The 17468-nt window shown below is 33.9% G+C and overlaps 1 protein-coding gene across 3 annotated transcripts in view; it reads right to left on the bottom strand.

The window, feature by feature from the left end:
* Positions 1–17468, bottom strand: part of GLRA3 (glycine receptor alpha 3) — an 85961-nt gene that overhangs the window by 56893 nt on the left and 11600 nt on the right. For all 3 annotated transcript variants that reach the window (XM_023924989.2, XM_023924990.2, XM_023924991.2), the window contains exons 2-3: positions 7779–7906; positions 2470–2537 (exon numbers count right to left, since the gene is read on the bottom strand). In XM_023924989.2, the coding sequence (XP_023780757.1) occupies positions 2470–2537; positions 7779–7906 (196 nt within the window). The remainder of the gene's footprint in view (positions 1–2469; positions 2538–7778; positions 7907–17468) is intronic.

The following is a 17468-nucleotide window of genomic DNA, read 5'->3' as shown; positions in this document are numbered from 1 at the left end:
ACTCTGTTATGCACAGCCGAGGCAGCAGAGGGAGCTCAAAGATTTTGCTCATCAGCAAGAGTCCCCGGGAGGCCCGGACAGAGAGCGACACTGCCAGGGGACAACTGCAGCGACAGCCAAGGACAGGGCTCCAGGTATTCGGACTTCTTTAAAGCTGAGAGATTATATTCATATCCCATTAGCAGCTGCTAGTTTTAAATACAAGGTATCAGCGACCAGGTTTTATTTTGCACTTGTTGCTTACTTAACCTGTTCTGTTTACAGGCTGAAAAAAGAAGTATTTATCAAGAATTTAAAAGTCCTTTTTGAGTCTAAAAATTTGTTCTAATGAGTTAAGACGTAGGTACCTGAATTTTAATACAGTAAATTCAATTGATAAAGTAGTGAAAATTGAAGACGTACTGAACTGCAATGAATTTATTTTTGTTAAACCATGCAGAATTTCTGTGTGTTAAATAATGCAACATTGTTTTCACTGTCATTTAAAGGTAGAAAGATTTTCATATTTTTTAGAAGTTTCACCATCCGTGTTAGGGAGAAGAAAAGCTAATAGACCACACAATTGAAAGTCCTGTCTAAACAAAAGCATTTGTTTTTCTGCAAAGAAAGATTTGAGTCTCTGGGAGATCATCAGCGGCTGACAATAAGTAGAAGTCTGTTTTGAGCTATATCAGTGAATACATTATGAACAGAACACAAGCATCATGAAGGTCAAGGTTATGCTTAAATATCCAGGTTTTGAATGCATAAAAACAAGAGAATTAAAAACCTTGTGGCTCTGACCAGGTCTGATATTTTCTGTAACATATGATATTACCTGGAACTATTTGTTACAGACCAAGTCGTTGTCTACTTTGACTGCTTCATTCTGCTTTCGAGGTAACACTGAGCAGAATGTACTTTCATTAAAAAATAGAAATATTGTACTAACTTAAGTTGCACTGAAAGGAAATATTTATAATTCTCTGGTTTTTGAGAGAAAATACACCTGAGGTGTGAATTTGGTCATCCTTTTCCCAAACTCAGGACAATTTTTGTGTATTAACAACTCCAGTTTTGTATATATCCTTTAAATAGCAATCGAGTGGCTAGTCTTTGCACTCTACTGACCTTGTGGTCTGTCACCTCTTTTGGACCAGATTCACTCATCCAGACATTAGGAAGTAGCTGTGGAACACTATTCTAATCATGTGGGCATTGCTTTATCCTCTGATTGAACCTGAATAAATCTCTCTGGATGCCCTGTCAATCTGTTTGGGATTTGCAGTCTGGAAAGGCCCCCAAATACAAATTAAAGTAATTTTCTATCTGAAGAAAAGCCATCTATCTCTCTCAGTAACATCTACTACTACATTGCAAGGTAGGTAAAGAACAGGCAGTTAATAACTCTTGGAGACAGGGGGATAAATATTTGACTACATGATTTTTCTTATTGTTTTCTTGACTGCAGGTCCTTGGTTACATTAGGGTTTTTTGGTAGATTTTTGTTTGTTTGGGTTGTTTTTTGGTTTTTTTTTTTACTATATCAAATCAGTTCTGTCTTTCCAAGCACATTTCCTGACTCCTGAAATCGTTGGGATTTCAGAGTATTTTCTATATTTGGATCTTACAAACTCCCACAATTGTTCTGTCATCTCTCTGTATTTTAGCCCTCTCTGCCCCAAAATTACTATGTAACTGTTTTCAAAGAGGTATTTTTAACTGTCTTCAAAAAAAATGTAAAACACTTGTAGAGGGAAGGAATGCAAATATCTCCCCTCACTAAATTTTAGTGTCTATATCTGTAGTCCAAATTACTAGCATATGTCTCATCTTTTATTGAGATTATCCTGGGGGTTTTCATCAATTCACAGTTCAATATCTAGTTCTGCTACCTTTACACTCTGACTTTTTCTTATTCTGTCAAAATCTTATCATCTTGTTCTGTATCATCTTTCTTTAGCAGACAAATTTTAAGTGTATGTACAAAAGCATGCAATTCACTTCTTTTTATGATAAATTTTATAGAGCAGTTCAAAGTTTTAGTCAATCTATTATTTCAGAGCAACAACGCTATTGAAGAAGGACTTTTAAAATAAAGTATACATCTCCATATGCACTATATATGATGAAATTTAAAAAATGTTATCAACAAAGTGGCTTAATGAATTAGCACTTTTGAGGTTAGAAAGGTGCAACATTATAGAAACCAATTACTATATAATAATTATTTCTTAAAAATTGCCAAAGAAAACTTAGGGAGAAATAAAAAAACCAACACCTTCTACCGTTGGCTATACTTTTACTTGTGTGTGATGGTATAATGCTAAAATTTTTGTTAGAAAAAATCAATTGCCAAGTTAGGAATTCTCACTTTCCATTCTCAGAAGTGGATTTCCTTTTTGGCTTAGTTCCAGGTGAAGAGAAGCTAGCTTTAGAGCTTATGGAACATATTTAATTTCAAACATAGAGTGAGTTAAAATATCTTACCATGGTTGTCTCTGCAATGGATCCAAAGCTGTTTATAAATATGTTGCATGTGACATTAACTGGAGGACCTGCAAAAGAGGAAAAAAAACCCCACTAGTCCCTGTTCCAGAATTATGCTTATTGATTGATTATTCAATATAAACTATTAAAGAACAATACTTACTGACTTTGGAAGAAATAATGCTGCATTCACAATTAATTTAATGCATTATTAAATTTAATGGTTTCTAATAATTTTCTTTTTGATTTTTCTCAAAGGCACACTACTTATCTGGCCAAGTTTAGCAATTAAAAAACCCATAGCAAACAGCAACAAAGTTCAGTATAAACCTGCACACATTCTTCTATACAAAAAGGAAATATAAAACAACATCCCATTTAAAATATATAGTAAAAATATTTTGTGTGTATGTCAGTGAGAATGCGTGTTACTTCTCACAACAATTATGGGGAAAAATTACTTTCTTCACCCAAGGCAGTTTCTACTTTCAATGTTATCTGTCATCACTGGCAAAATAAATAGATTAGTGCTGCTCTTATCTCTAGTGCTTACAAAGTCATTTAGATTCTATTCCCATTTCTCTTAAATTAAAAAAATGTTTAGGAATCCATTTAAAACTGAATCCTTTGTTACCGTGGGTCTCAGTCAACTGTTGTTTTGTCTTATCTTGCATTTTGAAGTATCAATAGTGGCAGAGGAGTCATTATGATAACTGAACAATTAATTGCCTCTTAATGGAAAGGGTTTAAATTATTTTCTAGAAGTCTCTTTAAAAATGTCATTATGGAAAACCATACTAATTTTTCCATTACTCCTTATCAATTTCAGTCTGTGTCCAATAGAAACAAGGTTTCTCCATCTCAAGTTTTTTCGTTACCTTCCTACAACTCAATATTCTTATCTCAATAAGCCAGTTTAGCACTAGAGAACCTGGATTGTTTTTGTAGTCGTAAGCAGCCTAATGGTGAGAGATCTGTATCTGGAATATGAAGACTGGTCTTATAGACCTTTATGTAATATCTCTTTTTTAGTATCACTGTAGAAAGAAACTGCTCTGCCACTACTGGTGATTTGCAACTAGCAAAAGCTAACATAGCAAATAAATTTCACATTAAATACTTGAAGAATCAGAATGCCCATTAAAAATTCTGCTAATATGACAGAACTTGGAGCACCCAGTTTTCTTTCCTGACAGCAAAAATTGTTTAGTGCAGCAATTCTAACAAACCACTTCTACATGTACTTCAGTCTTGGCGATACCCGAGACTACACCTATGGAGCAGAATTCTCAGGTAAGGAGGTAGCACTTGCAGTCACTTTGGTACACAGTTAATTATTTAGAGTTGTTGAGTATATCCTGTACTTCTGAGAATTCAGTAAAAGCTTTACATGCTCAACTCCTGAAAAGGATCAAGGGGAAAAGGAAAAGCAGAGATGGCAGAGTCTCTAAAAACCGCCAGGGAGAAAGTTGTTCCTCTTGCCCATGTTATTCATTTGTTTGCAAGGCAGATTTTCTTTCAAACATTTCCATGTTGTAGTACCTGCCATTCTTTCAAATTTGATGTGATGCTATCTTGCTTAAACTAGTACTATACTTTGAAATATAAGTTTGCTTTTATCAACATAGTTGTTTTTATTAAGAAGAAGCTCTAAGTCACTCCAGTGCTGATGCCTAATTTCAAATTACAGTAAAATAGTTAATAGCTAGTTAAAAGGAGCACAAAAGTAGAAGCTGAAAGTAGCCTGCAAATGTTTTAGAGTTAACTCAAAGACACTGTGCTGAGAGTAAAAATGAACTTCCCAAAACATGGTCAAAAAGAATCACGAATGAGAAGCTGTAAAAGCTGGAAGTCATTTTTGAACACAGGAATTGAGGCAAGCTGAACATAGATTAAAGAGAGGCAGAAAAGAAATAGAGCTAAAACTCACTAGGGACAGAAAAGCTAACAATGATCGCTATCTACAAGGCGTTAAAAATAGAATCCTGCCAAGATCTGAAAGCTGAAAGAAGATGATTAAGGTATAAAAGTATCCATGGAAGTGAAGAAGGTCAGAGTAGAAAAACCAAATGAAGTCTTTGTAGCAGCATTTGTCTCCAATTGCTAGCTGTGTCAAATACTAGAGCCATTCTGCTGGAATTTTGTATGAGGACTGTAGAAGACATTTCAGACCAAGTGAACAGGAGCAAACTGACTGGCTGAGGTGATATAAACCCAGACAAAAAAAAATCTTTTCAGAATTGTGGAAATACAATTCACTGTGAGTCAGCTATCACCTGTGTCAATTTTGTAATCAGTGGAAATGTGTACCATGTCCATCCAGTATAACTTGAATTAAAAAAACCCCACAGATTTCAGGTATGATGGTGGGGGACATGAATATGAACTATATCCCTGCAAACCTTACCTCTGTACCAGCCAAACTGACAGAAATAAAGAGAACTTTTATAATTAAGAGATACAGATTAATATTATATATAAATGTATTTCATAGATTAATATATCTATATACTAGGGAGAAAGACATCAAAAAGTCAAAAAGGATTAAAAATTCTATAAAAAGTTGCCACACAAAACCAGCTGAAGTGGAAGAGGACCCTTCACACTGGGAAAGGTACACAGTAGGTAGTAATCTGCACATATACATATTTGCAAAGATCAAACAGAAGTAATACTTCTCCACGTCACTTGGCAATAAAATCAGTAAAAATAATCAACAAATTTAAAGGAAACAAAATTATACTTTTTAATATTCCAAACCACAAAGGTTTTATTGCCAAAAAATAATTAAAAGACAAAAAATATGAACAGCTTCCAGAAGAGATGGGAAGAACATATGTTACTAAACTAATTTTTTTCAATTAAGTTCTGGCTTTCAAAGCTTCTAAACTAATGATTGCTGAAAAATGCTTGCCAATAGCAGGGCAAGTAACACTTTACGTTTTCCTCTATAAATGCCCAAATTTTTACTTAAATATTTAAAGTTTTTATACCTAGGTTACATAATTGTGTTCAAATTTGAAAGACAATAAAGTATTTTGCATATTTTCAGGAATGGATATTGTCTGCATTGTGGACACTAAGTAAAAGCACCTTGCTATATAACATTAAAAATATAACATGAATCTATAACATTAAAAAAAAATGCAACTGGAACAAAACTTTAACAATAATTTTCAATTTCCTGTTGTATTTCATAGCTGAATAAATACCATGTATTCTCTATTATATTTTTTTGAACAAGAATTCATGTGCAGATTCAATATCCAAAAGCAGAACACATAGAATATATAATTTTGCCTTCTTGACCAAGATTAATTATAAATAAAATTGGTCATTAAAAATATTGCCTGCATAGAAATTTTACTGGAACAAAAAAATTATTTAAATTAATATCTGAGTTATCTTATTAGTCCTGATCCTCTTTCTTTAAAACTATAACCAGTTTAAAACCTCAAAAAGGCATTAAGCCCCAGCATTTTTTGTAGGAGTAATAAAACTAACCAAGAAGTGGCAAAGTCACTTAAGGAGATACTTATTCTTAGTGGTAGGTCTGAATCATTCTGGGCAGATCTGTTCAAGCTGCATAGCTGTCCAGAAGATTTAGAATGTGCACTTTTTGAAAAGGAACAACGTCAAATTAGGTTTTGTCTCTTTAAGTTTCAATAGTTACAAAACAAGGCCCTAAATCCTTTGAATTATACTTTCAAGAAGTACTGAATTTAGTTTTGCAATCTCTAAACCATCTGCCTGTTCTTCACTGTTGCCTCAGCAGAAGATTGTGATTGGACGCTGTCCATGACAAACTATAAAATTTAAACCCCAAATCATATAGAGATGTGTTGGAAATTCCAATGCATGTTTATAATTTCCTGAGAAATATCAGCATCTCTAACTTAAAAAGAGCAAAGCATTTCCAGCTGCAGTAAACCCTGGGTAATAAGTTTATATATACACAACCGAGTGTTTATGGTTTGCTGATGAGGAAGTAATCTGACAAATCTCTTACATGGTCCTTATGAATCAGACTGGGCAAATTCTGGTAAAACCAGCACATAGCAGTGGCTTTAGAGTCAAAACCACTTAAGTTTCTGAAACTTGGAGATGTCAAAAAATTATAACATTTCTTGCTGAATAAGAATTAAGATGGAAAGGGAGTGACAGATGACTTAGAGGAGAAAGCACTGCCAGCTTGAAGGAAAATTTTTGTAGTAAACATGGAGTAAAGCCTTATAGTGAAATGTTAGAGCTAAGAGAATCTCTTGGACTCAGGAAGATAGGCATAGGAGAAAGCAACTAAGGCAAAGTAAGAATAATATAATTTTTAATCACAATAGGTTTATTCTTTCAAAACATTTTGCATATTCTGGGTAATTTAAAGATGTTTAAAGATTCAGTAATAGAGTTAAATATGGTTCCACTATCACATTGGAACTCCTTGTTTTAAAAAAAAAGAATAGTCAAATTTACCTAAACTTTCCAGACTACAAAAGTTAGAATGGATGGTGTTTGTCTGTATGATACTTTGCATATTCATATTAAAAATATGTTTTGTGTAATCCTTCATTAAATACTCTAATGTGCCCGAGTCTGGATAATATGCTAAGATCCTCAGGAGACACAGTCATTACATTTGCAAACTTTGTTGTTTCAGTCTTTGAATCTGCTTTGTTTTAATTGAATATCCTTTGTGATTAGTGCATAAAAGGCACATGCCGAGGCAAAATTCCATATATTGAGAACTTGAATTTCTGTGGAAAATGGGGACAGGGAAAATAACAGGAGGAAAGATGATCCTTTTGGCATTTCAAGGCACTCCTGGGGCCCAGGAGTGAGGAATATAATTTGGTGGTAGAATTGGTAACTAAGATAAGCTGCCCTGAATTTGATGGTCGATGTGGTTAACACACTCTTTAGAACCAGACAGATAAGAAGATTTGGACAATCTTTCACAGAACTTGCTTTCCATAGTGTTTCATGCTCTGGCAATCCAAGGTGGGAATCTGAATCCATTAGTAAGCATTTCAGGAAAGGAAAGAAACCAACAAACCTTATACAAACAACTCATATCTAAGGATAAGGTGTATTTATGAAAGGCCTGCAATTGGGCAGCTGTGAAAGTGGCAGGTGTAGAGTGTATTGCTGCTGAAAGGAACTGCCATGCATACAAAAGAAAGGCAAAAGAAAGCACCTGTTTTTTTCTTTTTAGTGAATGTACATCTTAGTTTTCGTATTTCTTTCAGAAATTGCGTTTTTGTGAGCAGTAGTACTGACATACTGAAAACCTGGGAGTTTAGTTTTGAAATTACCTTTGAAATTTGGTCTGATCCTCGCATCATAGCCTGACATCCTACCCATTAGCTTATCCAGGAAATCGGAGGGCGACATTGGCATGCTACGAGATCTTGCACTGTCTGTTTCCTTCGTGGCTACCAAGCTAAAAGCAAGGAAAAACAAACAAACAAACAAACAAACAAACAAACAAAAATGTGTTAGAAGTTTTGCTAGCAAAACTTTGATTTTATTTAGTCAATCATAGTTCATTTTTGTAGGAACAGGAAAACAGGAAAGCTAAGACAGTTTTTCAAGTTGGTCAATGCTTCAAAAATAGTAGTAGCAAAGAAATTGAAACAGTAAGTTCCTTCTATATCTGTCATTTAATACATAAATCTTATTCTGCTATGCTGCAGTTACTGGTTACTTCCTCCTCAGAACTTCTGAAGATTAATATCACTTTCAGTCAGCAGTCATCAAAATCATTATCACAGAGTTAAATAACGTCATCTACGGAAGTAGCTGTGTATGTGGAATGTCGTATTTTGCAGTCTATTCTGAGACTGATCTATTTTAACTGTGTGTACTGTTATAGAAGCCTGGATCAGAAAAAAAAGAAATACTAAGGATCTTGATTAGAATAGTACTACGATCACCATGTTTTATGTTGATGTGTAATCATAATAAAACAGGTCAGTCTTTTGGCAGGTGGTATTCTTTAACATTGTCCTAGAGTTTCATTTTCTGTTGAAACAAAAGTTACTGCTACAGTGGGTAAAACATAGCAAAAAAAAACCCCAAACCCTAACAACTTACTGAAGAAACTATTTTAGGACGATCTTTTCTTCTCAGGGAGACATAAGAAACTCCATCTGCTATAGCTTCCTCTTCATATACATGCAAAACTCCCACTGACATTCTAAAGTGTGTTCTGCACATGCTAAGAGAGCAGAGTAGTGGCACTGTGACCAGCCGTGGGACCCAAAAGAAAAGTCTTTGTTTAGTGGAACACTTGAGTGCTGTCTAACACACTGAAAAAATAAAATAGTCAGAAAATACATTAATTTTGAATAACATTGTGATACACGGTGCAATTGAAACCATTTGTGGCTTTTGGAGTCTCAAAAATGATAAAGAGCTTTGCATGTTTGTGCTGAATTCAAGTCAAAAGTCTGTTACAGAAGGACTTAAATCTCTTTTACTTTCCCAATTCATTGTCTCCATATCAATTCACTCTTTTAGAACTACTTAAATATGCTTTTGTTTAGATGTAAACACAGTGAGTAATGTAAAGGAATTTTCTGACTCATAAAAAACCTCTGCTAAGCTTTGTTTCTTAACAATGGATGGAATATCAAAATAGAAAAATTCCATACAGGTATGTATGTATGCAGAGGCCATGTGGAGGGCAGACAGATAATGTAATTTCTTTATATTCAAGACTCTTTTACTCAGGATGTTAAAAGTTACAGTTTTATAGAAACTTCCATTCAAAAGGTCTACTTAAATTTTATCTTCAAATTTGAAATTTGAGTTTATTATATTAAATAAAAAAAGAATTCTTATTAGTCCTTTAGAGTTACAAATTTGGGCACACATAGAGCATGAAAATGTTAGTCTATAGAATGCTGTAGTTTGCTCATATTTTAATTAAAAATGGAAATTAAGTATTTTAGTTGCAATATTAAATCAGAAAATTAAATCTTACCCTCGAGTTTATTTGCTTAGCTAGTGTTTATTCTATTCAATGTGTAAGTTAATTTGTATGTTCTTAAAATGTTCATAAATTGTTAAATTGTTGGGTATTTCTAAATTGTTTCGAATATTTTGGTATCTCTTTCAGTAAAAAATGTTTCTTTACTCTCCTTCAACAGCTACCCTAGTTTGTTATTTGTTCCCATAGCTGCAGAATGTATTTCTGTTTCTGAAAAGTATTCAACATTTTCTTTTTACAGTTCAGTTTGAAATTATCCTATTGACATAATTTCCATTATCAATCATTCTGAACTGATCTGATTCATCACATTATTACAACCTGTAGTGATGAAAGTTTCTGTAAAACATCACTAATGTCTATAAAGCAAATAAATACAAGAGTCAGATTACTTTTTGCTAGGTATTATCAACTTAGAAGGGGGAGAATCAAGTTACTGTGAGTATACACTTAGTACATATACTTAAACACTTGGATTTCTTTCTAGTAGTCTTCTATAAGGAATATATATATATTCCGTAGGTATATAAAATTTCTATACTACAGGATATACAATCCTATATTTTTGTTCTTAATATACATAAATTATCCTGAACACAAATATAGAAAAGCCCATTGTTAGCTTGAATTTCATTTTCTGGAAAGGAAGGTTTCTTTGCTCTTTTTTTACTTCACTGAAGTTTTTGTAAATCTTTCTTTGTTGTAGTTCTTGCTTTGCCATGGAATAAAGTACTTAAGTAACTAATGCTGACTGGGAAAAATAGTAATTGCTGTGACAATGGATTTTATCAAAGTGAAATTTACCTTTTCATATGATGGCATCATTAATATGTGCTTTTATTAGTCAATTTTAAGTCTCAGAATACCTTGTATAATTTAATGCCTGTTTATGAAAAGATACAACTTTTGAATAAACAAAAGTCAGCTGTAATTTGTAACTGAATATTTCTTCAAGGAATGTTTTCCCTTTTACTAAGCTTGGGGTGTAATGAGTAACAGCTGGTTGAGTTCTGTAGAATTCTGCCCTTTTGATTTAACTTTTTATTGTAAATATGTATTTCAAGAATACTATTGGACAAACAAAACTTTCATCAATCCAAGCTGACTTGTGGAATATTCATCTACTTATAAAGGAGCTATACTTGGTAATGTAGCAAAACCCGAGTAAAGCAGTGGATTTTAAAAAGGGATTCTCTGTTTCCAGATTAATATAAAAATTTGCTCTTCGTGGTAAGGGCTCTTCATTTTTATTGCACACTGCCTCTGAAAGCTAGGCCTCTGGCTAAGGGGTTAAAGGAGGGTAAACTCCTTCCATGAACTAAGAATTGAGCTTCTTTTAGTGTTAATAATGCACATAGCTTTGTCCTTGATACGCAACTATTGCATAAGGAATGGCTTTGCGTGCCTCCAGAGGGAATTCATTCTGACCTGTCACAGTTCTTTAAAGAATTTGTACATGTATTTTCTAACTGGCAGAATTATAGGAATTTAATATCAGCAAGAATTTTAATATCAGCAAGGTGCAACAGCCTTGTGTTTAGTATAAAGTCATTATGTGACTTTAAGTTGGTGAGAAAGAAAGCTGTACACTTTTTTCAGAGGCAGAAGCTTCACTTTGCTGAAGTCTTTTATTGGAGGGAGATTATAACCTCACAGTCTTCTGTTCATATTTTATGAGGAAAATTTACCAAGATGTTTTCCCTGGTAGTGATTTTGAGTTGTTCCTGTGAGAACAGGAACAGGAATTATTGGCAAATATTACCAACAGTTGTAAGGATTTATACCATTTTCCAGTTTCAGATAGAACAATACTTGACTTCAATTTCCTGGATGTATCCCAAACATCTTTAAAATGTAAACTAAGCCTTCAAAAACAATTGAAAAGAAATTTGATAACTGAAGTTGTGGAAAAAATCAAGAAAAAATTTGAAAATATCAAAAGAATCATTAAAAACTGATTTGTGACTAGACAAATTCACACCATCAAAACTTAGGGTAAAAGTTTTTGTTTGAAATAAGCTGTCACACAAAACCAGACAAGACCAGAAAATTAGAATGACAAGGACTATAATTACTCCTGTCTCTGGTCTATTCTGTCCATTAACTTTATTTTTCACCTAAATCTGAGGAGAGATGAGCTTTGCATCAATTCCTTGAAGCCTGCCAAGTTGGAATATCAATCACTGAGATAGGAAACTATCCTAAATCACAGGTGCTTTGACTACAAAAGGTCATATTTGAATCAGAAACTGTTAGGTCAAGCTGAAGATATTTCAAGTGGAATATAAATGTTAGAGAGTAAGAAGCAACCTGACACAGACAAGATGCAGCTTCTCTTGATCAGCTACCACATCCTAAATTTCAGAAAGAAAGCTAAATAAAAGGAAGAATGGTGTTCACCAATGTCATCTATAATCTGTAAAGAAAATGCAAAGCAATTGATGGTTTAAAACTAAGAAATGCAAAATGAATTGACGGAGACAAATTCTGATGATGTGAAGAAAACAAACTCTTTCCTAAAGTCAGCCCATTTAAGTAGAAGAGTTTAAAACGATCAGAGGAAGGATATTAAGAAATATATGAACTGTGGACGTGGGCAGAGCTGGAGAAAGCAGTGAAGAAGGATTCAGAATTCCTCAAACAACTCAGCACAGTTGTGGTAAAGTTCTCACTGCACTACTGTGTTATCCAGTGGTGTGGAAAGATTGAAAGAGTGAGTAGAAGCATGAAGGTCACTTATTATTTTATACGATATTAATGAGACCAGTTCTGGGATGTTGCATCAAATTCCATGTCCGAGTTTTGAAAGGACATTAAAGCACTTGGAAAGGTACTGAGCAATGCCACTAAACCATGACCTGAGAGTTAGGGAAATTTGCTTCAAGTAAGAGACTTTTAGAGCTTAATCTGCTTAGTTTATCAAAAAAGAAGAGTAAAAAAAATAGATTGATTGAAGTGTATAACTATCTCAAGGCAGCAGAAAATGCTGGACATTAATCTAAAGAAGAAAGGCAGAAGAAAAACCAATGAGAGACAGACAAATTCAAATGGAAATTTGGACACACAGTTTAATAGTAACTTAACAGGAGATCACACTGTACCAACCAAGACAATACAGCTTAATGGAAGAAACAATTTAACAAAACATAGGTATTGTTCTTCATATATGGCTAGCTTGGTGAAAAAGAATGAGTTCTGATACATAGAAGAGCAGGCTAAGTTCAGATTAAACATTACAAATCTCATGAGGAAATCTTCAGCCTGTGAAAAGGCACTTGGTTGATTTGAGGAGCTTAAGGGAGGGAAGCAATGGGCATAGTTCCAAGTGTGAAATTATGTCTTCACAGGGTCCCTCTGCACAGGGGCTGGGTTGCAGGCTTGCAGTTGTTGTAATGAGGTTTGCAAGTTATAGCTGTAATGTTGGCTCATCTTGCTCAGTTCCTTTCACAGCTGGGTATTTGACTTACTAAGCAATTGTATGAGCATCAGCTCCTTGCACAGTAGGAGCTCAAGCTCCAGAATGGAAAGTGCACTATAGCTGCCCATAAACTAGAAGCAGCTTAAAAAAATCAGAGGTTGACTACAACTAGGAAAAAGAGAGGTGAATGTTCTATGACATGCACCTGCAAAGAATAAAGAGTTGTAAACCAAACTGTAACGTTGTCATGAAAGCAAATGGATATGAAGTAGCCAGGAATAAATTTAGATCAAAATTAAAAGACTTTCAATCACTGAAACGTTTCAGTTATGGAATAGTTGAACACTTTGAGCTGAGATAGATAGCCCTGTGTGTTTCAAGATGGAGCGAGGCCTTAGGATACTGTCACATGTATGAGTGTGACTGCAGGTGATGGGATTCAGTTATTTCTTTTATGTTTTTAAAATAATTGCTGCTGTTACAGAAATCTGAAAAAAAATATAGTTAACACAGCTTACAGCCAGAGCACCAAAATCTACAGAATTTAAATGGGAGATCTCATCTATCAGCTGGCAATTTAGTTACCAAGATAAAGCATGGGTCACGAATCTGTGATCCTGAAATGTCTATTTAAAGTAGGCTTGTTTTTGAGAGGACACCTTTCTCTTCCCTTCATCCGAAAGAAAATTATTGGGAAAAACTCTTCAAAGGGCATTTACAATCCCCACAAATGTTTCCTTCTCTAAAACATTTAAGGCTGCAAAAATCAGATTGCTCTCTCATATATTTTTTTTTTTTCTGAAGAACTACTTTGTTCTACCTGTAAGTTGTCTCTATCTATCCTAACCTTCTGCATATTTTTACCAAAACACAAACAAGGGAAAGAAACTTATGAAAGTGCTTTATACAAGCTTTATTTTAAAAGGTATATTTTCACATGTAATTTCAGGCCTACTACCTTTGAGACTTATCTTTGTTGTACTGCAGAAAGTGCGTTTTTTACTGATTTCCCTCATTTAAACATTCATCTTCAAGGTGGGTTATTAAAAATTGTTTTCAGTGTGTGGTTTCAGCCTTAAAATATATACACTTGTTTGAAAATATTGAAGAAAGTAAGTAATGGACTACCATCAGCATTTCTATAAAAAAGATTAAGAAGGGCTTAATAAGAACAGTATAGACATAAGGGAAGGAAGAAATTACATCTTACACCATTTGCTGAGTATTCTCGTTTTGTTGCTTCTACAGGGAGTTGACAGAGATAAAGGAAGAGTGTGGTGTGCTGTAACTGTACCTTCCACTGGAAACTTCCTAGAGAGATGTTTCCAAGTCCAATTTAGGAAAATCTGGTCATTTATCCAAATTAGCCTGAGAGTAGTTTCCAGAGTCTCACAGACTTACTTTTAAACACAATTGATACAAAAATTTTCTTTGAATTTTATGGTTTTTCTCCCTTCCATAGGTAAACTACTGATGCATTTTTTTCTTGAAAATCTTACATTAACACCAAGTTACTGTCACATTTGTCTTGGGGATCCTTTCCATCTGATCATAAATTACTAATTTTGTCTCAAACACAATCCATTTTAGTCATTCAGAGAGGTAAAAGGTTTGCATTTCATCTTACAATGTGTACTACAGTGCTGCTACTGTGTTGATGGTCCAGTAAGTCTTTCATTTCATTATTTAACTTATTCTCTCAGACAGCAAGTGTGGCCAAACCCCTGGAGCAATTGGATGTTGTGTTTGTGGTTCATTCTCTCCAGCTGATGTTTGAATGTTTTTAACGCACTTCATATTAAAATGCTTCCCAGAGAAGTTCAAAGAAATTAATTACACCCTTATTTCCTTAGAAGGAAAGCAAAAACTGCAGCCAATATGCATTTAATTGCATCTCACATACATTAATACACAAAAGGACTTCAGTAAATTAGTCTAGTGGTACTTATTCACTGGTTCACCAGCAGTGGTTAGGTGAATTAGCCTCATGACTAGTCTCCTTGATTCCACAGCTGTAAGCAATGGTGATAGAATCCACCAGCTTTGAAATCAAAAATTATTCAGTGTAACCATGTAATTAAAGGGGTCTGCTAGGAAGGAAATGATCCTCTAATTGGTGGTTTTGGATCATCTGATGGTGTCTTGTATTTTGAAAAATTTAGCAATAAGCTTTTGTGCTGTGAAGAAAGCATTCAAAGCCTCTTCTGAGAGCTATAGACCTTCATCAAATACATTTGTTAGAATTAATAGGGAAAGCAGGCTTTTAATTTGATGAGGTCAGAAGCATAGGATGGCTTTTTTTTTTTTGTAATGGTAATGTCTCTATCTGATCTACTAATTAACTGGGTAAAGGACTAACAAGATCAGAGTTTATAGTAAGCAGAATTTGCACACATTAGTCAAGATGTACATAAACCTGAACAAAAATATCTTTTGGAAAGTAGAATGTTCCAGCATGTGACAGCTTAAAATAAAAAGCAAGGAATATAACAAGAATGATTGCTGAAGGCCCCAAGCCCACCCAAATTAGTGTTTTCCTTGTTTTTACAAAAATAAATCCTGCTCTTTTTAGAAAGACAAATCTGCCTTCAATTTTACACTGAAAAATGTAGTACATTAACGTAAAGCATAAACAACACTAATTTGTTTGATTTTTGGGGATAAGGCTAAAGTTTTTCTAAATTTTTGAAGTTTCTCATTGAAGTGAATTTGTTCAGTTAAGTGGTATGGCACATAATCTTTTGAGGTGTGTTTAAACTGGCTAACTGAGATAGCTTTGTCAGAAGAGAAATAAAAGTCTCTGTGTCTCACTGTGATAAAGAATTTTAAATTTGGAAACCTTGAAGATTAGCAAATATTGTGGAATGGGAGTTCAAAATACAGGATAAATATTTTTTTAAGCAATTTTTAAAATTTCGATAAAATTTAAAACCAATCTCTTCACTGAAAATTAATATGCTTCATGGAAAATAAAAGATAAACAGACTTTTCCGATTGGAGGCCATTCATCACAAAATTGATTTATGAAAATCCAGGGCCATTCTGGAAAGGAAGGAGCTGTGTCAGGGGGTCACAGCTGCATGGATCCAGAACAGACAGAAATTATCTGTCACTGCTGTTTGATTCTAGCTCATACAGAGATACTTTCTTCTGAGAAACAAAACAAAACACCAAATTCATCTCCTTCTCTGAATTATCCTTGAAAAACAACCTCTTTACATTATTTGTACAGTGAACTCAGGGTAACTGAACTCCTAGTTTAGATGCCTCAATTAGAAAATGTCACCTTCTACCGTTCAAGGTTATACAAGGAAATAATTTCCTTCCCACTCCTTTGTATTCCATTATGAAAATAACTCTATTTGAATAATGATTTATTGGTGAATAAATTAATTTCATTCTCAGAGACAAAAAAAAGTTTCCAATGGTGAAAGAGTAGTGGAAGAGGGTGGCATGTAATAAAGCCAAAGATAGTAAAAGACAGAGAAAGAATTAAGTTTGCAATGTGTTAACAAAGCCTGAGATTGCAAGAGCTTCTCATTTTATTTCTGCTAAAACTGACAATAATGTGTTTCTTGCTAATTAAAGATGCAATCTCTTTTACTTGTTGTAGGTCATAAAACTGACAGTTCCTGGTGCAATGAAAATGCAGATTTTCATATACTGCAATGTTTCAGATAGTAATTATTTTATCAGAACAAAGACAGAATTCTTACCTCATGTTTGCCAGAGTCTCATATCAACTAAGAGGAGTAGAACCATTGTATCACCAAGACTAAAAAGGTATTTTCTAAGAAAAGCCCTCAAGAAAATTTTAAATACTTTGTGTAAAATTTAGATTTTCAACCGTTTTTCACAGTTTAAGATTTTTCTAGTTTCCCTCCTAGCCTCTTATTTTGACTAAGTGCAAATGGTCAGACTAATTTTTCAATATAATGCTGCAGAGATAATGCAGAGTCGCATCAGGACACATTTTCAGCCAAAGTAGCTATACTTATGTGCAATAAAATGGCCCCCTTTCCATTTTAAGTTCACTATCTAGTCTTTATTATTTTAGTGGTTATAAATGATAGCTACATTAAATATATAGGGGATTGCATTTCAATGCAACTATTAGAAAAATATTTTCTTTCAGATTTGAAAAATTTTTCTGTTTCAGCTACAGAATTAACATTAAATTTTAGTGCTGCTGTAGCTCAGGCAATGGTTACAAGCATATTTTAATGTTCCTGATACCTTTATGGTGCCATATTTTTTTCTAATTTATTAATACAGTTGAGAATTCCTCCAGCTCTACAGTCTTATTTAGTCATGTTTGTCATGGAGGTAGAATAGCTTGTTAAAGTAAACACACGTTTGACACATGTTAACATAAAGTACATAAATTATGGACTATAGTTTTGAAAAACTTTGGATTGCTGTGGAATGTGTCAGCTCTTCCTAACAGAGCAAAAAACCAGAGAATACTGCAATTTGAAATCTGATTAACTCACTCTGTCATGGTCACCATTCTAGTATAGTATAGCCTGAATAATGTTAAATTTATATATTTTTTTTGTTAGTGACTTGGTACATATATATGAGCACAATGTT

This window comes from Cyanistes caeruleus, chromosome 5, assembly GCF_971803275.1.
Source record: "Cyanistes caeruleus chromosome 5, bCyaCae1.hap1.1, whole genome shotgun sequence".
NCBI lineage: Eukaryota > Metazoa > Chordata > Aves > Passeriformes > Paridae > Cyanistes > Cyanistes caeruleus.
Note: the sequence above shows the minus strand (reverse complement) of the source record. Positions and strands in the feature narration are given on the sequence as shown.